The 25,051-nt window shown below is 42.6% G+C and overlaps 1 protein-coding gene across 1 annotated transcript in view; it reads left to right on the forward strand.

The window, feature by feature from the left end:
- LOC144093521 (unconventional myosin-Ia-like) overlaps nucleotides 1-24,804 on the forward strand; it is a 145,388-nt gene extending 120,584 nt beyond the window's left edge. The window contains exons 23-32 of the mRNA XM_077626999.1: nucleotides 3,978-4,127; nucleotides 4,329-4,397; nucleotides 4,971-5,006; nucleotides 9,207-9,293; nucleotides 12,916-13,047; nucleotides 14,023-14,129; nucleotides 15,103-15,238; nucleotides 17,180-17,332; nucleotides 18,015-18,142; nucleotides 19,999-24,804. Of these exons, the coding sequence (XP_077483125.1) occupies nucleotides 3,978-4,127; nucleotides 4,329-4,397; nucleotides 4,971-5,006; nucleotides 9,207-9,293; nucleotides 12,916-13,047; nucleotides 14,023-14,129; nucleotides 15,103-15,238; nucleotides 17,180-17,332; nucleotides 18,015-18,142; nucleotides 19,999-20,122 (1,122 nt within the window). The 3' untranslated portion in view covers nucleotides 20,123-24,804. The remainder of the gene's footprint in view (nucleotides 1-3,977; nucleotides 4,128-4,328; nucleotides 4,398-4,970; nucleotides 5,007-9,206; nucleotides 9,294-12,915; nucleotides 13,048-14,022; nucleotides 14,130-15,102; nucleotides 15,239-17,179; nucleotides 17,333-18,014; nucleotides 18,143-19,998) is intronic.
- Nucleotides 24,805-25,051: the final 247 nt, after the last annotated feature.

A 25,051-nucleotide genomic window follows, 5' to 3' on the forward strand; every position in this document is an offset into this window, starting at 1 on the left:
TGCTTGAAGATAGCAATTCGATGGCTCTCCTCCTCTTGTAGCTGCTGTGACGCACCCAAGGGTACAAATCGCACTCGCTATCGGCGAACGCTAGATACCGGAACATCATGTGCGTCGACACATCATCACTTGAACATTTCTCTGCTATGAAACATTGTATCTCAAATTTTTCGTTCGTCTGTAATATTTCGAGACTATTATTTAGAGTCAAATAATAGTGCATTGTGCAAAACATAAGATGATTCTGCGAATTCTGCTGTGAGGAACGCTCAAGTGGTCTAACGTGTCACTGTGCATGCTTTCTGCCTTTAGCGGGATAATCATGTAAACTAAATTTTTAAACTGAAGACAGCGCAGCGAGATATAGAAAACAAATTATCGGTGCAACGTTAAAGACAAAAAGCGAGCAGAGTGGGTGATGGAATAAACGCGAAATAATCATATCCTAGCTGAAATCAAGACGAAATGTGTATGAGCACGGCATGCAAAGCGATGGAAAGATAACCTATGTTCTCTTATGTCTACACAGCGATTCCAAGGAAGGGATGAAAACAGGGGTCTGTAAAGAGCCAGCTGGGCATAGATGAGCAAGTTGGTTGGGATAAGGTCGCTGCAGCTAGCGCAGGCCGGGGTTATTTGAGGAGACATGGAAGAAGTATTTGTCCTGCAGTGGGCTGTAGTTATGCTGCTGCTGATGATGACGAATTATGGAAAATGTGTTAAGCGTCTTTGCTGAGTTTGAATCAGGGCAGTAATATAAAATGCACTAAGCATACTTGATGGCTTTACATCTTGAGAATAGAATCAATTCTACTACGCATATTTTACGGAATTGAATCAGGAGGAAAGTATTATGTTCAAACTATGTTTGCTGAGTTTGCAATGGAGGAAGCGTGTAAAATTCGCTTAACACATTTGATGACTTTGAATCGAGGCAATCGCATAAAATGTGCTGATTATTTTTGCTGGCTTTAAATTAAGGAATTAACGAGGAATTCGCTCAGAATGTTTTATGACTGTAAATAAAGGAAATCGCGTAAACTGAGTAAATTTTTCTCAGTACGTCTGACGACTTGGAGCCAGGGGAACCGTGTAAAATATACTAGGCACGTTTTCTAACCTCAATCAGGCGAATCGTTCACGAAAAGTCATAGGAGAAAGTCGTTTCTTTGTTGTTTACGGAATAGCTACTTTTCTTAACAAGGGCAAGTGACGCACGAGCAGCAGACAACAAAAGAGTACGCAGGGACCGTGAGTTCGTGGGCTAGTTCCAGCAACGCGCCGCATGTCAAGGGCGAGGGCGCCGTGCTCCCTCCCGAATCATGCGCGTTCGTTGAGTCGAGTGTCCACCTTCAGCTTCATCGCAGCAAACCTCTTAACCGAACGGCCTACGGCAAGGCATCAGAGAATGTGTGTTCAGATTGTTGCGAAGGCCTGCTACATGTGTTCTTCACATTTATTTTGAATTCGCTGCCGCCGCTGCCTGAAAGAGGCGGACGTAAATTTGAAGACACTTAAAAGTTCAGTGTGAAAGTAGTTTTCACCAAACATATAGGGCACTCAGTGCGATTATAAAATATTTTGAGCTGACAAACTTGGAAGTCTTAGTTTTAAGACGCGCATATTAGAAAAAGATCTACAGCCATTTTCAGAGACTGCACAGCTCCCTTCGAAACATATGCTTAAGAAATTGCATCTGCTTGTGTTCTACACAACGTTAGTTAATTACCTACTTTATATATAATGCAGTGGTACTTGGTATAGCATGAGAACCAGTGTTGTAGGCGTTACCGAAAAATAAGTAACTAAATACGCTACTCGTTACGTTAAAAAAAGGATCGCGTTACTGCCCTACGTTACCTACAAAAAATGGTTACGCATTATCGTTACCGTTACCGAAAAAAGTACCGCACGATACCTTGCCGTTACTTCATGACCATAAATTTTAAGTTTTCATCACCTTAAGAACTTACGATAACAATTTTATAAAGCTCAAATTTCACATATAACATCTAGCCCAAGCAACGATTTTACGCGATATCCTGATTTAACGAGAATAATTTGCACAAATGTGCAGGAGCTTAGCAATGTTATAGTGGCCTAAAGTTGCCTGTAGAGTTACATGTGTTGGATTCTAACTGTGTGGCACATGATGAAGCCATCTTCTGAATGTGAAATTAAACACAAAATTACTCTATCATCAATTCTAACTTCACAAAGAAAATGTCGCTGAACTCTCAACAAATTTAGAGTAATTCTGAAAAATATGACGTTCCTAAATTCTCGGCATGCTTCCACTCTGTAGAGAGTTGTGTGTGTGAATGGTTTGGGAAGGGGAGGTAGGTGAAGGCAAGTGTGCGAATGCGTGTTCGTGCAGGTGTTTCGTGCTTTATGGCTATTCTGTCTTTTTTTTTAGTTGGATGCGTTGTCAAGGGCAGCTGTTTTCTGGCATGCATGCGAGCCCGAACAAGGGTTGTCGGGAGCACCTGTACATTTTGTTTATTTACATCACTCTAGGTGCTCTGCGCATTTTTTTCTAAAAAAAAGGGCGGAGTGGGTCACAACTGGAACAAAAAGTAACTAGTAACGTGACACCTCACGTTACCGAAAAATGTTAACGTAAGTACGTTACTAAGTTACCAAAAAAAGTACCGGTACCGGTAAAAAAAAACTACCGCGTTACCGGTAACGCCGTTACTTGTAACGCGTTACCCACAACACTGAATTGAGAACTCGCTGAAAGAACACATGAATTCGACTGGTGCGTCGCTGATAAAGCACTGTCTCAGAAGAGGCGCCCTTTAGAAATATTGTATTCCGCCGCGGTGGCTCAGTGGTTATGGCGCTCGGCTGCTGACCCGAATGACGCCGGTTCGATCGCGCGGGTGTGGCGGTTGCAGTTCGATGGAGGCGAAATTCTAGAGGCCCGTGTATTTCCCGATGTCAGTGCACGTTAAAGAACCTCAGATGGTCTAACTTTCCGGAGCCCTTAATTACGGCGTCCCTCATAGCCCGAGTCGCTTTGGGACGTTAAAAATCCCATAAACCAAACCGATCCTCCTGCACGCGTTCTGTCCTGCGAAAACCTGGTCGAAAAATTGTCTTCAATGTAATCGTCTTGGCAGACAGATGGTTTGTCAATTCGCTTCACATAAGATACTGATTCGAAACAAGTGTATCGGTCTCACCGAAGACTTTATTGTACACACGTGTCATTCCGATGTGGGTAACAGTATTTTTTTTCTTTGCCGCGTTGTTCGTGTTACAGGAAAGACACTGGGAAACCCGATTAAATCAAGCTGCCGTAATCCCCGATTACTACGATTGAACCAGTGTATACTTTTCACTTTCCTTGGTTAGTGCAGAGTTGTTCTCGCATTCAGCCGGTTAGCTGCCTGCTGGTATGCTTTACTCCCGTGATTTTGTCGCTTTATTATCGTTCATCTGGACGCTCGCCCATTTCCGACTGTCATCACAAGTTTTGGGCTGCTTGCGAAACCATCAAGTTGACGTTAGAAGCAATTGAATTTCTTGCAGTATATTTGGAATTTATGGCAAAAATTGTCGCCTATAATTTGAACTCTGAATTGTTGGATGTATAATCAATGTGATATCGGTCGAAGGAGCCTAGAACCCAGAACTTTCTGTAAGTCCTTTGCATGCACACGAAAGCTTTGTCATCATGCTAATCGTCATCATCATCAGTTAAACTGCGGTCATTGCAGGAAAAAGATCTTTCTCACTGGCCTTCAATAAGTCGTATCTTGAGCCATCCGCGATTAACATGTCCTGTAAAGTTTCTAGATCACCATTATCGATGTGCACAGTCACAGAGCACAATACACACACTAAACTCTACTGTTAAGAACAGGAATATTTGATTGAAAACAGTATCGCTATGTTTCATCAAAGCCGCAAAAAAGTTACAAGAAAAGATAAAGAAAAGGAAACGGCGCTGACAAATGTTTCGCTTCCAGGTTTGCGAGCTGGAGGAGTTCCGGTGCGAGCGGTTGCACGAACTGGCCACTTTGATCCAGAAGACCTGGAGAGGTTTCGTCATGCGGGAGCGGTTTCTGCGCATGCGCGAAAGCCAAGTGGTTCTCTCGAGCAACTACAAGTGCTGGAAGGTGAGTTAAGCCTCGACTAAGCGTGGTATAGTGTACGCAGGGCGCTATGCGTTCAGAGCCCGTTCTTATGGAGGAAGCTGTCTCAGTGCCGAGGCGCAGATGCAGAGGCGCGGACATTTTTCGTTTTCTTTTTGTTGTTAAACACTGTTTTCTGATTTTGCTTTACGGTTTTCTTTCTTTCTTCTTTTTTCCTACCGATAGGCTCGTCGTGAGTTCTTGCGTAAGCGGCAAGCGGCGACCACCATTGCTGCCTATTATAGAGGATGGAAGGTTGTATGCTGATAATACGTTCCATCTTTTCTTTCCTTTGATCGCCCCTAAACTTTCTAACTGTCACTCATTAATGCTCTTGCTAGTCACAAGCGGAGAGGATAGCTGCGGTTTAATTATGCTGAAAAAGAAATAATATTCCTATAAAACTCTTGCTACCTTTGTTTCTTTAGATGTGAGTGATTTTTATTTCGCGTTTTTACCCAAATGCGCTTTTCTATTCTAAATGCATTGAGAGTATATCAGTGTCAGAATGTAATTTGAGCTTCTCTAGTGTTTGTATTTGTGTCGTCCAATTTCAGCTTGCCTTCAGCTGCGAATTAACAATTATAAGAACTAAGATTAATTTAATTTTTAGCTCATAATGCTCATGTGATCAAATAAAAAATGAGCAACGCTAATAATAATTGTAACACTGAAGTTTCAGCCTGCTATAAGTTCCGGCAAACTGTCCCTGCGTAACAAGAATATCATGGGATGATAAGCGCCGTGTTTATTTGTACATCTGAACTTTCTGATCATATTTTTGTCTGTTAAGTTGTTTAAGTTGCTTTGTTGTTTATTTCGTTCTAGGCAAGGCAGGAGTTCGAGCGCCGGAAAAATCTTGTGGTAATTTCTGATTGTTTGATTGTCTTTTTGTTCATTGGATTTCATTTCTTTGTATGGTTTTTATGTTTCTTTGTTCTTATTCATGAACATTTTTATGTGAACATGGTGTTTCTTGCACTTTAACATCAGTATTCGTCAACAACATCTGTGGCACGAACTAACCTCCCTGTTCTTTAACCTTTCATAAGGGGCAGACAACTGACCTTGACGACGCAGCCATGACAGAGAGAGGAACTTCTTTCTTTTATGGATGCAGAAGTGGGTACGAAACTTGAGGAACAAAAGCTCATTCAAGATTGCTAGAGAAAGCGAAATTCTCTTAAAAGTTGGCCACACTGTCTTCTCTGTTCAACATTTTCTATTATATATTGAACCATCGCGCGAGTGCACCAAGCCAAATACACTCGATGTTTCCGTGAGTACACTACGATTTAGCTCGTGAGGACGAATTTCAGCGTCACCTTTTGCTTTAGCAGTTGTATCACAGTTTTCCGAAGTTATAAAAGTTTAAGTGAAGCTTATTTTGTACATTTTTTAAATACAGTGGAGCCTTGCAGTGTTTTACTGTGAGGTGCTTGAAAGTAGTACCACCACACCCTGATAGATTGTTGGCACGGAATTTGATATATTTTATGTAACCAATATGTTTAATTATGAAGGTTAATTTCAAGAATTAAACTGCTTCATTGTTTATATAATAATATTTCTATCTGCTGTCATGGCTGTGCACCGGAAAGTTTTTTCGAAAACGCTATCCTGTATAATTGGCATGACCACTCTCTACAGCGGAAACTAGTATGCTTTTGATTTATTTTTGTACAATACGTATGGTCAGATCAGCAAAATATCAGTTGTCGGTCCCTTGGAAACATTCTGCAAAGCTGTCTTTGTGTACTTTTACCCCAATTGTTGTGCTGGTCAGTCTGCTTTTTCTTATTGGCACAACACATCTTCCGTTTATACCTCTTTACTAAGACGTCGACGCTATATATTGCGCGACAGTCACTTCCTCTTTTTGTACTAGAGATTAAACAGCGCCTATGAAATAAAAGGCAATCTTTAATAGACTAAACTTGTTTTTTCATGATGGAGGACACCTGAATAGTTGAATAAAGTTGTAATTGTAGGCCTTGCATGCCCACTCTGTTATGAAGCAATGACGAAATGCGGTATTGCTTTAATCTGAGACGTTAACTTGACTGTCAGATTCGTTCCGTGCAACTACTTCAGTAAAGTTTGCTCCCTGATGAAGCGTTTAGTTTTGCTAACTTCACGTTGTAATTTCGAAAACAAGATCATGTTTCTTGTCATTATACTTTTTTTCTTTGCGTGCTGGAGCTAAGCTAGTTTTGACTGACACTCACGAATGTGAAAATGCCATAGCATTAGGGCAAGATAGACCTACAGCGAATGAGCTGCAGACTTGAAACCGGTAACATTGTTCTGTAGAACGCAGAATAATAGAAACAGTATGACTGTGTAGCTTAACTTGCACGAAATTATGTACCCCTGTGGTGAAAAACAAGGCTCTTCATGTCACTGCATTTTTGTTGTTTTATAGCATTTAGAATTATCTTGAGCAGCTCTAAATTGAAACAGCTTTTCCTAGACTTGTTATTGTGACAAATTATGCTTCTGTGGTTCAAGAAGAACAAACAGCTGACATGAGTAATATTGTGATCCTTTTAATTGTGAGCCTGCATAATAACTGACTACAGTCGAGCCTCGTTAATATGGACACTCTGGTTCCCGCATAATACTATCTGCTTAGCTTTAATAATGAATCGTATTTAATAAAGAATCGCGAAGAAAAAATGCTAAAATTAAATTTATGACCCAGCAAGGTATTCTTATGTGCAAATTGGTGTCACTGCAGTGGCAATTAGACAAATTTTTGGGAGGTTCAGGCACATTATCTTAGTCACCATTGTATTTAAAACAATGTGGTGCAGTTTTAAATGCTTAGTATTAACAGATAAGTGATGACGGCGTAATGACGCATCTCCTGCTACCACTGTTCACATCCCACGACCCACTAGTATATACGCGTACTAAGTCGGAAGACAGCTGCTGAATGCGGCTTTCAACGTAACACAAGCTGCAGAGAGTCTTCTTCACAACTATTGATGTGACACGGAAGATGGTAAGGCGCATGAGCAGGCACTTTCAAACTATATCCTGAAACACAAGAAAAAGCCATCACTCAAGCATTAGCACTTTTTCACTGCGTTCGATTTGTGTCCTGAACTCAGACTGCATGAAAGAAAAGATGTATTTGGGGTAGTAGAGATTTTCTTCTCATCGTTGCCTACATTAACGCGACAAAAATACACGAACCCTAATAAAATCTGTGCATTTTTACCTTCTCCATTGCCCAGAGAACGAGGTTGCATATTAACGAGGCTTGAATACATTGAGGAAGTGTGGTCTCTACACATACTGTCCATAATTCGAGTCGCCCATATTAACGCGGGTCGTATTAACGTGGCACGACTGTATGCTGTTCGCTGGTTGTCGTAACTTGAAGATAAACATACTTGGGACCTCCAAAACAGGAACTCCTGAATGTGTCCTCTGTTCTGAAAAAGAATATGATGAAATGCTATCAGTTTAAGAATAACCTGCGTTGTTAACATAACAATAATGATTATGATGGGTGCCATGTAAAAACATAAAAATCTGTTTTGCAGTGCTGGAAGGTTGCGCTTAAGGGGGGACACTGGTCTTAGACCTATTTTCCTTACTTTTAGTCCAATCCAAATTAAACTGTAATACCTTACTCAGTTTTTTATACTGATTTCCAATATTAAATTGCTTTTTTAATTAATTTGTTAGTTCCTAGGATGTTTATTTTAATTAATCATTTATTAGTACCTTGGCACAAAAAAATGGGTCAATAAAAGATAAATTTTAACCAATGGCTACATAGTATGGTGAGTAAAGAGTGCAATAATCAAAGCAGTTTTTTCATTTCACCCTCATTAGTAATTTTAGAGCACTTAGAATACTGGTATTCAAAATGTGACTATCATGCGTAGATAAACTTTGGAAAATTATAAATTATTGAAGCGTGATTGAACAATCGTGCTTCAATTATTGCATACATTGTGCCTTCAGCTTTCCTTAGCAAACAATTTGACATGTCTATCTGTCCTAGACATTGAGATATTCATGTACTAAGCCAGGTGTCCAAAATTTTAATGTTAAATTGCCTGCTCCTGCACAAATTGAGCTCACACAGTGATTTAAATTTAATATTATGGTCAAATTACCGATTTCCTGGGAGAGAAAACTGGTAGAGTTTAAGAATAATACCTATAGGCTCCAAAATGTCATTTTTAAGAAATTAATTTTTGGCTCATTTTTTGGTCCCAAAGACCAGTGTCCCCCCTTAAGACATAAACCGCAATGCATTTTTGTTTACATGAGCAGGCGCTGTGCAAAAAAAGATTTATTTTTGGGTTAAACATGATGGCACTAACTTGGTATACTTTTCACAAACACTTCTCTTTAGAGAACGTATTCGCACTATGGCCTAAAAGCCTAGCTCTGCTCAAGGCTTATACACAAAGTGAAGGTATGCATTCACTATTAACGGAATTGTCCAGCGTCAACTATAGCCACTCTAAGAGGAAGGGCAAGCACGGAAAACCGACTACAACGTAAAGGCTGCATACAACACATGTCTCACAAACACGACAGAGTGAATTCATGGTCACATAAACTGAAACTTCGCATTTTGTCTAGTTTCGCTACTTCAACCGCTTGCTACATTACTGCCTCATTGACGGCTTGCTGCACGGTTTGAACATGCACCCAGTCGCTAAGCTGGTCGCGGGCTTGTCACATGGCTTTGTCTGGTTTATTTCACTGCCATTTCTTTCATTTTTGGTGCACCTGCCTTGCTTTAGAAGAGCACATTGCACATGTGATGGCACACTAAAGCTTCGTCACCTCGCGAGCACACCGTAGCCATGTACCGTGGCACGCGCCTGCCCAAAGCTGTTGTGCACGATCCGCACTGGCGATGGTCGTTTGAGAGAAAGGGGGAGGGGAAGGGGGCTGTGGTAACACGTGCGGGTGCATGCTTGGGATTTTAATTTTGTTGCTTGGTTTCCTCTTGTGCGCGTCGTGGATCCGCATCGAGTGAGGGGAGTTCTGTTCTGTCTGTGTGTGTGTCTGCATGATGGACGTTTGAAGACGAGGGAGGAGCTCCACGGCGTCAGGCAGGCGAGGCGGCGGGAGTGTGCAGCGCGCGTCCTGGGCAGGTCCTACCGTCTCTACGAGGTGAGCGGCCTCGCGAGCCACAAACCGCCACCGACACGCGCAGCATTCCCCCCCTTGCGGCCGTACTTTACTATTACTGCCCGCCTACTCAACTAGCACCCGCGAGAACTGCACGCATGCCGCCCTGCACGTTCGGCTTCGTGGCTGACCTATCGACTCCCATAACGTGCCACCGATCGCTGTAGCTCTAACTAACGACCTCTTGCATGGAGCGTCCATCTTAGAATTTCAGTAGGAGAAGGGGACGAGGGAGAGGGACGTTTGTGCGTTTCGTAGGCCTAAGAGCGATGCTATCTGCTTTTATCGTGTACTAGGATATAAAATTGTGAATAGGACTTGAAAATTAATGCATCACTTTCTTTAACCCTTATGGCGGTGTACTCGGCGTCTAAGTGGCGTCGTTGCTTAAAAACGCACTGGCGCCCTCTGATTTATGTCCTTTGCATCTCTTCAACAGCAGCAATATCCGAACCAGCTAGACTCGAAAAGCCAGTTTGGTTTTGATAAGGGCTGTGCCAGTCAGCACCTCATAAATTAGTAGCCTTGGGATCTTATAATTGGTCAGTTAGCAGCCTGATAACTTAGCAGACTTCTGAAAAGCTACCCACTCATATGTGAGGAAAATAAGCGGCACTTGAAGTAAAGAAATGAACGTTTTGTATTTCTGCGAGAAAACATTGTCGATGAATTTTTGGTATCTTAAAGCGCATTTATTTTTAGTTCTGTTAGCTACGAAATTATACATTTATTTCTAGACGATGTTAATGCTGGATGGGATCCTTCATCGCCGCCTTATCAGCTAACATCGCGCAGACCATTTAAAGTTCTGCTGGATAGTGTGATAAAAGGATGAATTTAATCTGCAGAATATATAAATTAGTATTATGCAATGAAGTTCATTCCAAGTGGTGTTAGTAACGCAATTATTTTTTAATAAGTGAATTGCAGGATCCCTTTACGCATTTTCTTTCGAATAACGTGAGTGTATTCAGAGCGTAGTTTTTATCTTTCATCAAAGTTTTCTATGACAGAAGAAGAGATCGCTTGTCGCGTGCAATAACATGGCACAGTTGCTTGCCATGAAGCCGCCTTTCAACCAGTTGCGTTGGGTAATATCAGCTTCGTTTTACAACTCCGGAAGATCCTACGCGCATATCCCTGCAATTCACTAAAACACCCTTGAGTGACTTAGTTATAATTGGCCTTCTTCTGAGGCGCGCTGGAAAGTTAGAACTAAAGAAAAAATTGGACTTCGACCCAATGAAGATATTGCGTTTCCAATGGTAGTCATAGACGCGATGCGCTGAGGAACAGTAGGCTTGGCGTTAGACAAGAACTGCACGATCCGTGAGCGTTCATGAATGCCGTCTTTATGACGTTGTGTATTGTCAATCAAAACATTCTAAGACTAAAATGAATGGCCAATAATTGGCTAAACTCACGTTTGAGGTCCTATTTTTCTATCTTTTTGTCTAGTATACAGAACATGGATGGCCTAAGTCCCATCAAAATAATCGACAGAATCTTGCCCAAAATACAACAGACTGTTCGGTCGTTTTGTCGCAGTAACAAAATTTTGTGCAGAACTGTCGCATTTTCTGTAGTTCTGTTGTTTCTGCAAGGGACAGCACAGTACTACATAAAATTTTGTTGTCAGTACAAGAATTTTTTTCCTACAAGTTCATGGACAAAAATAATACAAAAATCTGTTGTGACGACAGAAACATTTCTGTTGCGTTTTCTGACCGTCAGAACAGCTGGCATGCCAAAACTCTTGTGGCCTTCAGCTATTTTGACGATCGATTGTTTTATTTGTTAGAGTGGTCGAATTGACTGCTATCACGGGCTCTCTTGTGCAATCAACCGGCGTCAGAATTAAGTGACTGTCCAAACAGTAAAAAAAAATGCGATATGAGCATTTAGTTAGTTATTCGCGCATTTTTTTACTCATATTTTCTATTGCTTTGAGCAAAGCCGAAGCATGTACGGAGGAAAACTGTAACAAACTGGATGAGGGCATGGTGCTCTGCACTTATAAACTTATAACTGTCTTTCTTTCTTTGCTGAGCTCCTGATATAATATGCCCAGACTAACCACTCTGCCTTTTCCTCAGCCAAATATAAAATGCTATAGCCGGAAGGGTATTTGTACTATAGTGAAGTAGCATTTGAACTTGCACATGCAATCATTTATGACAGCTTTTGCTTTTCATTCCGAATAGTATAAACTATATGTAGTCATGTGTTGTAAGTATCGAACACGCACATTTAAGCTCATTTATTGCTTGAACAACTCAAAGATTAGTTGCATATGTAATGCTGTGAAGTATCCTGCGAACAACTCACATAAAATGCCTGTAAAAAAAGGCAGACAGTTGAGAAATTATATGCCATTGCTTGGACGCATCATCATTAGCTTGATTGTTTTTGCAAGCCCGGGTATTTCTGTTGAATACTTCTCGAGTTGTACACTTGTGGAAACACTTTGAGTCTCCCTATATACCTGATGCCGTAGTGTTGCTGTAGAGGTTCTCTGTCTCGTTTCACGTTTTAAGAATAATGCATCTTTTCTCTTATTTCAGTATAGTACTCTAGCAAAGCCAACAAAACATATCAATTGCTAGTTATTTCTATTCTGCGGTCGGCAGTTTTTTCAATGCCTCGCTTGGTGTTTTTTTCGAGCAGTCATGGTAGTTTAGAAAGCATAACTCTAAGCAAGCAAGAAAAAGGTCATTGATGGTGTCTCATCAGAACCAGAGCTGTCTTGGACGTCGTTTGACGTCGTTCGGCGCGTATGCATCTAGATACGCCTTGATAAGGAGTCAGTACGGGCAGTGTTGACCTACCGAGGGCACAATGGCGGCGTTAATGGTAGGATAAGAGTGAAATAATGGAAAATGGAAAACAGCGCTACACTCCGTACTGGTGCCTGAGTTGCGTCGGCAAAGCTCGAAAAAGCTGTAGTTGCCTTCGGGAGGACCCGTGAATTAACCGGGGCTCGTCGTTGGGGCGCAAAATGGGGCTTAGGAGTGCAGATGTTTGGGCAAGCTAATTCATAATTAACTTGCACAAACGCACAAGCACGAAAACAGAGTTGATGGCGTTTTAAACGATAGGTCGGAAGCGACGTGTGCGTGACTATTGTTGAAGAGCTGATGGGGCATCCCATCAGTGAATTCGAAGGTCATTTCTGTTGATTATATTAGTACAGTAAATAAAGTAATTTGCTCAATTCCTTTCTATATTTCTTATACTTTGTTTACTTTATTGTAATTAAAAAATAATTCTATTTGTGCTGTGAGTGTGGGAGCATCTGTTTTTCCGATGTCTAATTGATTCAAGTGAAACTGTGTGCTTCGGAGATGGATTGAGAGAATAAAACTTTATTAAGTAACTTTGTGTCCTTTAGCAAAGCAAACGTCATCGCACTGAATTCTGCGGACAAATATTCGTTTTCAGCATAGGAGCCGACAAGAACAAAAAAAAGATAAAAACGTAGGCTTATCTATGAGACTGCCGTCGCCACACAGTGCATTCGGATGCCGCTTACGCGCATAGCACGCCCGAAGTGCTCAGTGTTATTGCATTGGGTGGTCCCTTTCCTCGGCTTTGCTATCCGCAGCGCCGGCGGTACCTGCTATGGCTGGCGCGCAACCTGCCTTCGGAGTCGCCGGCGGACCGGTCCTGGCCTCCGGCGCCCCGTTTCCTGCTGCAGACCAGCCACCTGCTGAGGAAGCTGCACCACAAGTGGAGGGTGCGTCACACGCCTTCCGTTGGCGTCCTTGTTGCAGAGTTCTCTACCAATGCTGATTGCAGATGGCACTGTAATTCATTGTGTGCGAGAAATTCTGACCAGAGGGGAAGAAAGATTTAAGCTGCATTTAGACTAACGTGGCTTTAACTTGCGCTGAGATTTTTCTGCACGGTTAAAGAATCACAGGTGGACGAAATGAATCCGGAGCTCTACACTAAAATGCGCTTTAAATTTAAGTGTAGCCTTAGCGCGTAATAAGTGATTAGCCTGGTATCATTACCGAAATGTTCATCAATTCAGCCTCGCACTGCCATCTGGTTGCCTACCTTTAGTTCGCTTGAGAAGGTAGAGCAATCGCCTCGTTGATGTGGAAGGTTTGGGCTCGAGCTCTGCAGCAGGAAGACATTTGGTGCAGAAATGCGTTCTACTGGCTTGGTCGCCACATTTTCACCCACTTGTGCGTCAGCAATTCCGCGGCAACATTTTTGCGTTCACACTGCAGAGCTGGGAGAGCTTAAGTTTTATCGCCTTAGTGCATTGATTAGCGAGAGCCGATAAGAAGAAAAACTGCGAGGGCGGCAGTAGGAGAGAGGGTGGGTGGGGGGGGGGGGGGGGGGCTGCTCAGGCAGCTGCTTTCTGTGATCCGTTGTTGCGTGGTCTTCCGAGCGCGAGCCCCCTTCGGACAACGAGTCGTAATATTTTTCTGACAACAGTTTCTTGAAAACTGCTGCCTATAAGAATAGAAAACTAAGCCTATTCAGCATGTGGGCCTTTTTGTGGTACACGTTTACGCGACAAAGCGAGAGGGTTTAAAGATGCGTGGATTTCAATAAAAAGGTAATATTATACGTTTCCGCATTCACTCATTGCACATATTCGCGTTTATTTGCTATGAACGAGATGAATGCGTGTGCTTTAAGTATCTGTGCACTTTGGTTTGACACGACACAAGTGACCAAGATGCTTTTCTTTCAGTGTACACGGTACAAGCAAAAACTCGACCAAACTGCACGAAACCGCATGCGTGAGAAAATGACAGCCAGCATCCTCTTCAAGGATAACAAGGCATCCTATCCAAGAAGGTAAATGACACCACTGCGCCGTTTCTCAGTTCGCAATTATTTCGATAAAAACTTAGTCGCCTTTGCCGGAAACGAAAAGTAATTGCAAGAGTTATGCTTCGACATCATTATAAGGGTACCGCAAAAAGTCACTATATTTGTTGACTGGCGCAAGTAGCTGTTTACTTTCTTGTCCTGCCCTGCTAATGCCATTCCTAGTCTTTGCTTTTCAAGACTGCAGCGTGCTTCCCCGTGAGGCGTTTTATTACCACTCAGTTCATTATTCTTTTTTTGGGGGTGGGGGTGGGGGTGGAGGGGGGAGAGGCAGGAGCCAAAATATTGACTCAGGACCTCATCTTTGCCGTTGGCTTCGAAGATATAGGATAAAAAAAAGCTTTAAAAATTAAGTAAAATGTGTCGGACACGATACATCAGTCATTTATTCATCGCAGTCCTAATATTTACTATTCCTTCGTGAGCGGACATGCACGGCAATGCCGTAGGGTGGGGCGTGCTTAGACAGGAACGCTTCGTCACAAGCCCCTCATCGCGAAAACTGTTTGGGGAAAATTGAACATATTTATTTTCTTAACAAAATGACATAATTCCTGTGGACAAGGGCGGACAGCAGTAAATGATGCGCACGTTCACGTCTTATAAATCTCTCCTGTCCAATCAGAAACCAAGCAGCATTGGGCGTCAGTGCACAGTCGTGCCGCTGATAACTGCGGGCATGCACATGCCCTGCTTCCTTACATTCATTAAGAAATGCTCACTTATGGGTATAAGACGACATCATAGTCCTTTAACTTATCCTGCCCCTTTAGTGAGCGTGTACACCCGCTCTTGAGGTAGGTATGACACTTGCTCTCATTGTTCTATGTATTAGAGTGTTTGCATTCTTATTGTATTCGTTATGCTGGCGAAGTTTTAGAAAGAAGAAGTAGCGCGGTGACACTCTCTTTCTATGTCTGTTTTTTTTTTCCTTCTGCAGCGTGTCCCATCCGTTCCGCGGCGACTACGTACGGCTGCGTCAGAACGTGAAGTGGAAAAGGTTGTCGGACGAAACAGGAGACCAGTACATTGTCTTTGCGGACATCATCAGCAAGATAACAAGGTCCAGCGGAAAGGTGGGTTTCACGAGGAGTTTGAAAAAATGAAAACCACTTCCCATTGGGACTATTCAGCCGTTTCGAGGACAAAGCGTTCTTTTTGAACAGAAAATCCAGTTTCTTGTATGGTGTCGGAAAAAAAGCACAGAAAGCACAACTGAAGAGGCGCGAGACGCCGCTTTTCCACATTTCTGGCGTGTCACTCAATACCAAAACAAATTATGCAATATAGGAGACTCAGTATAAAGTATGAACAGAAAATAAAATAAACAGTATGAAAGTTTAATCATTTCATCTATATAGCTTAAATTCTCCCTGCATAAGTAGCACGCAACTAATTTGCACCCTCAATGGTAATCAACACAGCCACACATTAATTTGAGACTTATCCCTAGCCACGTGCAGTTTAACCTCTTCACACCGGGAACCTGACAGCTTGAGTCGAGGGCAAACCCGCTCACTTCACAATGACTTCATCCTCGTTCGCTTGTTCTCCTTGTCGCTTATTAGCGCCGTTCCGCGGCGCATCATTGTTCTGTCGGCCGCCGCATGCCGGAGCCATTATACCAATCACTTGCTCCAAGCTGCAACGCCAAACAACCAATCCGCTCACGAAGGCACCCCGCCGCGGTGGCTCAGTCGTTAGGGCGCTTGGCTACTGATCCGGAGTTCCCGGGTTCGAACCCGACCGCGGCGGCTGCGTTTTTATGGAGGTGAAACGCTAAGGCGCCCGTGTGCTGTGCGATGTCAGTGCACGTTAACGATCCCCAGGTGGTCGAAATTATTCTGGAGCCCTCCACTACGGCACCTCTTTCCTCCTTTGTTCTTTCACTCCCTCCTTTATCCCTTCCCTTACGGCGCGGTTCAGGTGTCCAACGAATTATGAGACAGATACTGCGCCATTTTCTTTCCCCAAAAACCAATTATTATTATTATTATTAAGGCGATAGCTTTTTCGCTCACGGCCAACGCACGGACAACGCCGACGACGCCGAATTTTCTGCATAACGGGGGGCTTAATGAATCAATGAATGAATTATTCATTCAGTCAATAAATAAATAAATAAATAAATAAATAAATAAATAAATCATTCAATCAATAAGTCAGTAAATCAATGTATTTTGCATTAAGAAAAACAGTTTACAAGTTCAGGCCTGCCAAAGCCTCATTGGGCTTGTACGGCAGCCCCTCGCAGACAGCGAAAAGTCGCGTGCAGTGTTTTATATACATAAAGAAGGATAATTAAGTAAAGACAAAAGCAGACATAAAAATAGGTCAGAAAGACCAAAATATAACTCGCCAATGTTAGGATTTAATTAGAAAAAAAAGCTAAATGCATCACACGAGATGAACACCAACAGTATGTCAACACCTACAGCGGATTAAAAGCACAAGAAAAAGTGATCATGAAGGGCCGACGAGATGAGAAAGGCGAGGAATTGCAGCAAAGCAGAAATTGCCAGGACACAATTGAAAGTTCAGGCGAAAACAGGTGAACACAATAGTTTCCTTACTTTATAATTTCTATTTAGACAGGATGCATTTGATGGACACGCATTTAAGAATGGCAGCACATAGAAAACACGAGTTCTTTTACCATAATGAGTGGAACAGCGTGGAACGGTATATCCATCTTAAAGCTATCGCTTTAAAAATGTACAAGGTTTCTACAAGACTTTGTGCGCGTGCTTATTACCACGTAGAGGAACGAGGACACTCACTATGTGATCTCCCAGAGGCTTGGTACACTTGCGAGGTCTCTACGAAGACTCGCAGAAGTACGATACACTTTGGAGGTGTTCGCGTAAAGCAGTTATGTGTGTTTAGTTAAATTTGCTTTTCGCAATATCTGCAACGTTGATGGCAAACGCTCCATATCTGACAGTTTTGTAAGCGACACGACTCACTCGGCAGAGCTGTTCACGCTGGAGTGAGACGCCTTGCTTCTCCGTTTGCAGTGCGTACAGACCCTGTTTGTGGTGAGCACCAACGCGATGCTCATCATGGACCAGCGGACCCTGCAGATCAAGTACCGCATTCCAGTGACTGACATCTACAGGATATCACTCAGCCCTTTCCTGGACGACATCGCTGTATTTCACATACGCACGGTGAGTGTGAGCGAGGACCTCCTTTTAGACGTTGTTTCTACACATTCAAACTGTTTCTTCGCGTCAACGAAGAGCTCTAGGAAAGGTTTACATGCATTGTGGTTGGTTGTGTTGCGTCAGTGTTTGCTGCAAGTAACATAGCATTCGTTGAAGCGTTTTTGGTCATTTACATGCTTTCTTTTTTGTTCTGCCTCTCGCAAAACACCGCAGACATTCTTTGTGTTGAATGTCATAAAGAATAAAGCTTTGCTTTAGCGATGTTGTCCTTTTGCTACACGGAAAAAAAAACACTAAGCTGAGGTGCGCTTATTGCGTTTATGCAAGTGCGTTCCTGCTGAATTATACATGCGGTCAGAAGCAAAGTGAGTTGAAAGTTTGCGTAAGGGTTGAAATTCTGGCCGCTTAATAAGCAATCTATTCACTGCTGCTTCATACTTCACACAGCTCTATCAGAGTCAACTCACGCTTTGATACGAAGTTACGACTTATTGGGTTTCTGTTTGTTCACATTCACGTGATTGTCGCCTAGCAAATTACACTGTTGCCTTGAACCGTGCGGGAAGAAAAAGCAGTGTTGTATATGCCAATTCTTTCTGACAGAGACTATAAACAATTTGCGTGAATAGAATGATTGAGTATGCCAGTGATTTATCTTCGATGTTTGTCTGTTTTTGTTTACCAGACGGAAGCGACAAGAAAAAAGGGAGACTTCATCTTCGAAACCGGTCACGTGATAGAAATTGTGACCAAGCTTTTTCTCGTCGTCCAAAACGCGACTGGAAAATCACCCGAAGTCAACTTTTCGACGGAGTAAGTGCATTCGCCTTTTCACGACGCTGTTTTGAAGAACGAAATTCCTGCCTCTTTATCCTGTTAGGTAAACACGTAACAGATCATGCCACGTCTGAGACTACTACACTACAATGTAATCCTACTATGCTGACTACTGCATCCCTAGTAGTTTACAATACTGGACTGTGCTCTGTAATGTTGAACTGAAAAGAAAAAGCATACGCCCTTTAATAGTCAGATGTGTAAAACTGGCAATCATAGCTTATTGTTAATACAAAACCTAGATTACTGCTTTCTTAGCTATTATTTGAATGATTTTTTGTCGTTTACTGCGAGGAAATTGACGTTACGAACAGTTATTTAGCTGTTGGTGCAGTAACAATATAACGCATGTTGTGTCTTGCGTATTTCGTGCACACATCCACAGACACAAAGATACCAGCGACATCTACTTTTAATCCTATAAAAAAATTATTTCAAGTTTTTAAACTTTCTTATCAGCTTGCATGGAAACAAAATAGACAATAATAGGTCGAAACCTTGTATATTCAATGTCGAATAGGTAGGCGGAACTCTGCTCGCTTTCATCGAAATTCTTTGAATTTGGTCGTTATCTGTGACTACATTTCTGATACAGCATTGCCAAAAATAAAGCGCTGTAAGTGTGCAGGGTGTTTCACCTAAGACTTTACGCAATTTTAAAAATAGGCTTTTGGAATTATAACAGCGCATTTTTGTCATAGCATTGCCAGCGGTGGAGCGCATCAGAATATAGCTAAGACGTGCTAACTGTTAGACTGATGAAGCAATATTGAGTAGGTAACTTTTAACTGTTACCGTAAGTCTCCTTATTTATAGAGAGTCCTGTTGCCCACCGTAAGTAATATCAACATCAGTTTTTAGAATTTCGGAATCTGGCAACTTCATCTTTGTTTGCCCTCAAGTTATGTTCTTCGTGCCACCATCCAACGCGTATTGTAGGGCTCCGCGAAACTCACACCTCCAATGAGTGTAAGGAATTATTATTTGTTAATGATAAAATGCTACTTTTAGGGATGCGTTTTGAGGAAAATCAGACCACGACGTCGCAGGTGGCACCGTTGTCGTTCTGAACCTGACGTCCTCTGTGCCGTCCAGTGCACTGGAAATGTAGCACAACTCACGTGCCCACTGCGTGTAAATAATTATTTGAATAAAAGTAGACCATTGCATTTAGGTGCGTGTTTAGAGTTGATACACCAGGTCGCGTTTTGTGACTGCTGCATGCAGGTATTTGGTCACGATTATAAGGACAATTTGGTCATAATTACAGGCTTGCTTTCCCAGTCTTAGGTAGTATTTTTGCAGAACGAAATCAACTCTATGTGTCATCGGTATCTCCCAAAAGCTTTCCAAATGGTTGGCGTTTCTAGGACACTGCATGCACTTTCTAGGGAAATTGTAAGGTTGACTTTGAGATCCACATGGTAGGTATTTTGTATCTGCTCTGTCTTGGTGGAGCATGTGCTCAGTGAGAGACTTTTTACCCGCCGTGATGGCTCAGTGCTTAGTGCACTCAGTTACCAAGACAGAGTACCCGGATTCGAACCCGGCCGCCGCGGCCCCGTTTCGGTGGGTGCTAAACGCAATTAAAGGCGCCCCTGTGCTGTGCGGTGGCGGTGCTCGTTAAAGATCCCTACGTGGTCTAACTTACTCCAGTCCTTCACTGCGGCACCTCTTTCTTTTTTCACTCCTGCCTTCCTCGCTTCCCTCACGGCGCGGTTGAGGTGTCCACCGAGATGTGAGACACTTACTGCGCCATCTCCTTTCTATAAAACCAAATTTCCAAAGCATCATTACGACATTGCTTTTCCCTTTTTTGCCCTTCCACGCAGGTTCGAGGTGAACTTCGGCAAGGAGACGGGGGTGCTCGCATTCAGGTGCACTTCGCCGAGCGACCACCACCCGGGCCAGATCAGGATCTACCGCAAAGGAAACCGGATGGAAGTGTTGTTATGAGGATGACTTTCTTAGGGCACCTTTTTTCCAATTGCACTTCGAGGATGCGCCGCACTTTCCTCGGCGAGTGTCGCTGCTGGGGTGGGGACGCCGACGCGGAGAACTCGTCATGCACAGAAAGAACGCCGTTGTTCTGCTCGCTTGCCTACGCTTAGCAACGGGATGCCTTTCGTTCGGCACGGAGAGGCCGTTTTCTTGTGCGGATGGGAGGATAAACAATACTGCCTTTCGGCGAGGTGCCGACGATTCCTACGGCTGCCAGGTTTGCTTCCTTTAGTACAGAAGATGAGGGCAGGGAGCATGTTATTCGTCTTTGGCATGTGATGGTTGGATTCTTTTTATTTTTAGTTGTGTAAAAGGAAAGGTTCCGTGGCTGGCGACACTGATTTGCACGAAAGAAAACTGGATTCTTGGCGCCTTCAGTTATCTTGCAGTATTTGAGGTATGTTTACCCAAAAACAATTGATAAATGCTTCGTGAAAGTTACCTTTACGAAGTAAGGCTATAATGAACTCTCGGTGTCGTGCTGAGTTGAATTGGTGTGCAGGATGCAGCTGCTTGAATTGCAGGCTTGAGGTGTTTCCACCCACAATTCACCGGGTCTTGTCGGCAGTTTAAATATACTAAATAAGCTGGCAAGGAGGAGTGGACACCTATTTCAATCCATCTCGGTGCTGATGACAATGCAGAATATTACACGGTTTTGAATCTCAGGTTTTTTTGCCTGAAGACTTTGAGTATTCAAAATCGTGGAGTTTGAATATGTTTTAAATGATCAAATCAGTGCCGTAGTGGTAACATTGCCAGTTCTAGACGCAGTGTTGCACAAAGGAGAAGAGTGCTCTCGTTCAAAAATAATTCACGCTTCTACTGAGCCTTTCCTTTGACCAAGAAATTTGTATAGAGTGCATTTGCCACCAGGCTTCCTCCTTGCCGCATTGTTTGTGTTTCCTTCAAGTCATAAAAATACTGGTCTTAGCTGCAACCACAAGTCGTGAAGCAGTAAATTTTGGCCACTTTATTTCTTTACGCAACACTTTCCAGTACCGTATTTCTTCGAAATATAGTTCTCTGTGTCTGTTACGTCTAGTTGTAGATATCTTCTATGCATCACAGCCAATGCTCTCATCAGCCAGCTGATGTAGAATCAGGATACATTTGCGCAAATTTCTGTTTGCGCCACGACAAAGCATTTGGTCTTAGTATGAAAATGGAAGCACTGTGGAGCAAGGACACGTTTGAAGAGTAGTCACGGGTGACTGTTGCTGTTGGAGCCGGGGTTGAGGTTCAGTCTCGGTTGCATCGTTTTGTCAGTACAGGAGAACAATTACGTGGTGTACAGTAGCTATTTGGAGGCGAAGTGTAGGAGGACAGACTAGGAATGCATCCATTGCTCAAAAAGAAAAAAAAAGAAACAAGTGCGTAGATTAACAAAGCATGTATTTATCAATTTTCACTTAATCTGTAAATACAGCATTTCACTTGAGGTAGAAATTGTACCATTTATCAACGTTCATGTACACTCTTCTTTATGGGCGGGAGCGTTCGGTCTCCCTCAGACACATCCCCGAAGCTCGCAACATCTCCGTTTCGGGCATTTTTTTAGACAACCCTCATAATGAAAATGTTCGTTCTTTAAACCATTGTAAATATTTCACGTGAACATCACAGTGAGAGAATAATGTGTTGCGCACTTGAGTCATGAAGTCGAAAAAAGCTGTGACAACTAGAATGACTGCATTTGTTTTAAAAAAACAAAAAAACAAAGCAGAACGTCACTGACGACTATGGTGCGTTTGAATACTTGAACATAGAAGCTGTAGGCTGCCATGTTTACAGGTTGCATTTTGCTTTATTACAGTTACTTTCACTTGGCTCGCTTCTTTATGTCCCAGGAAGCAGCGCTGCTGTTTTTTTTTTTTCCGCCCCAAATTGGTACAGTGCATGTTAGGTTAAGAAATACTTCTTTTGTTTGTTACACAAATTATGTACGCTCGCTTTACAAGTTGGCGTCTATTTCAGTGACGGAGCAGTATTTTACAGGGGTACAATCATCGCTCTCCAGCTTGGCACATGACTAGTAAAGGCGCCGAGCAGCTCGAAGGTAGTCTCAAGCCTGCGACATCTAGGGAGCAAACACACAATACTTCCCGAGTACTCAGCAAAACGCTACTCGTGAAGCGTTTGTTCCTAGCTCTCAGATACCACCAGCAGGTGCGCCTTCATTAGTTATTCTTGCGGAAGTGACTTCATTTCTTTCTTCAACGCATTCCTGCTCCGTGGTAGAGTATTTGGTTGCGCCTTCCAGGGCGCAGCGGCTTCGCAGAGCGCCGGGCATTGATTTCGCTTAGTGGCCATAAATCTATTGGTTTTCTCTTCGCGTAAGCAGCTAACGAACTACAAAGTAGTTCAAGAACCAGAGAGCCCATTTATCTTATTTACATCGCACCTTCGTGTAAAAGACAACACCTGTCATCGCTACCGTGGGCTGCGTATATTTTTGCTTGCGCAGATGGCCTCCGTTTACGCATACTGCTCTTGTCACGCTACGCTATAGCATGCTTGAAGTGCATGGAACGACACAAAGTGTACAGTGCTTTTCAAGAGGCCACTTAGCGTCAGACCAGAACAGCTGCTCAACCACGCGACCTCTGCCGATGTTGCAAATCGCTTCTGTTATTTGGGATCTATTAGCAAAGATTACCGCTGTTAACTGTAAGAAAATTACAATGTTTACGACAAATTTCTTCACTACACCAATCTCTTGCTTGTAAAGTAGAGCTGGTTTGACGCCGCTTATCCAAATGCACCGTACTCTTTGGCTTTGATCCTCATATCAGCTAGGCGGCTGTTCCGGTTGCACTTTAGTGGCCTAAGAGCTTTTGAAGATTGGTGTGCATTGGACATAATACAGGTGGTATTGACATCTGAATGTTGACACAACGACCGGTTTCAGAATGAAAAGGCACTGGCAGCATGCTCGCGTTGTGTACGACTAGTTCCATATATGCATTTGAGCGCAAACATTAGCTCTCATACGCGCATGTATTTATGCGATGATATGTTTTTTTTTTAATTCTAACTTTGGCGAGGACCTCTAGTTAAGATTTCTCCTTGCGTTCTTCTATCCACACTAGGAGGTCACCTTGTAAAATGCTGCTGATTCCTCTGTCCACTTAGAAATGCAAGCTCTCGCGCACATTTGTGGTAATTTCTTTTTAAAAGATTAGTCAACATTCAAGGGATACTGTGTGTTGACAATCTTTCCTGACACAGGTATTTGAATGGTGCCAACATTTACACTGCCAGACGCACTCTACGATACGAACATAAGCGCTCCCTGTTGCAATTAATTTTTTTTTGTTGAAAGCTACGTTTGATCTGACTGTCAGGCACTGATTGTACACTGGAATATGAGATACGTTGCGTGCCTTAGTTCAGTGGAGCCTTTATATTAAGAATAAACCTTCTGCCACGTCAACACTTGAGGGTGGTTTAAATTTTCAACATTAGCTTGTTTGTTAGTTAAGTGACGGTAGCTACTTGTAAACTTTTGCATACAACTTGGAAGTCATTGATCAGAAGAATGATGTCTGTTGTTGCGCAAGACATGTGACGTAATTTATTTCAAATTAGAACTCGGATTACTGACTACTTGAGTTCTTGCCGCGATGGGGACTGCAAAGCTACAACAGCGAAGTGTTCTTAATTTCTTGTAGACACTTGAGAGAAATACAGGGCGCGTTGGTTTCAATTGGTTCACGATTGTGGTTAGAATGCACACAGATTTCTAGTTGATGTTCTTCTCGTGAGCAGTTGGAAAATAGTGATTATGATAGTGATTTGTACAGCGAACTAGTATCTAAGAAGTCTTTATCAATATTAATATATAATGCACCTTTCTCTTCGTCTGAGGTCTTAGGCAGTGTATTCGAATGAATGCGTTTGTAGCCTGGCAAAGGTTTGACTTGCACGCTATCGCGTTTCTTTATTGTTTTTTTCTTTGACAAGTTTAGGTGTTCTATTCGAATTCGAATTGCAACTCTCAGCTTCGTTCACGTGCATTCGTCTTTCAAACTGTATAGTAAGGTAGACTCCACGAGTTCTCACGAGGGCAGCCTTACATTAAGGCCGCCTCGTTACGTGTTCTCTTGTTCCTCTTGTTTGGCTGTGTTTTGTTGCATTCTTAAGTCACCGTCTGCTGATGTCGCGAAGTTTGGGGTTGCTACGGCTTGTTAAGTGCTTCTTGTTGCAAATCACTACTTTTGGTTACTTTACGTTTCCAGTGCTAACATTGGTCGTTCGCACCCCTGGTGTGTTTGCATGTATGATTGAGAGTGTGTTTAGAACATAAAAAAGAGACATTATCTGCTTTCATGTCTTACGTAGGTTTCGGTTAGAAAGAACAAGGCACCCGGAGGTGGTACTGGTGCCCTGTCTTTAGTATAAGCTTAAATAAGGTATGTGTGCTACAATAACATGTGTATATGCATTACAGTTAGCGCAAGGGCGCAACATGTTCTGTACAGGTCTAGTTGACACACTACAGACAATGCTGCCGGCGTTCGTTGCGCTCTAGAAAGTAATAAGAAGGAAAAAAATTGATCGTAATATATGGCATTGAACGTTTATATATGCTGAACTGTTTTTCATACTGATTTTTATAATAAAACACAATATGAAACGTTGACGAATTGTTCTTCTTGTTAAGATGACCTGTTGTGCAACTGTGAAGAAGCACTTGATGTGGGTGATATTTCGGGGGTTGGGGTCGGTCCCTTTTGGAAAAAAAAAAGATGTTCATTCGCAAGTGCTACTGCATACAACATTCCGTTGCAATGCATACTCGTCAGATTGTCATGACGATGACGAACAAGCCTATCATCCTGCCGTTCATATCGGTTTATCGTATTACAGCTCTGATCAATA

This window comes from Amblyomma americanum, chromosome 6, assembly GCF_052857255.1.
Source record: "Amblyomma americanum isolate KBUSLIRL-KWMA chromosome 6, ASM5285725v1, whole genome shotgun sequence".
Taxonomy (NCBI): Eukaryota; Metazoa; Arthropoda; class Arachnida; order Ixodida; family Ixodidae; genus Amblyomma; species Amblyomma americanum.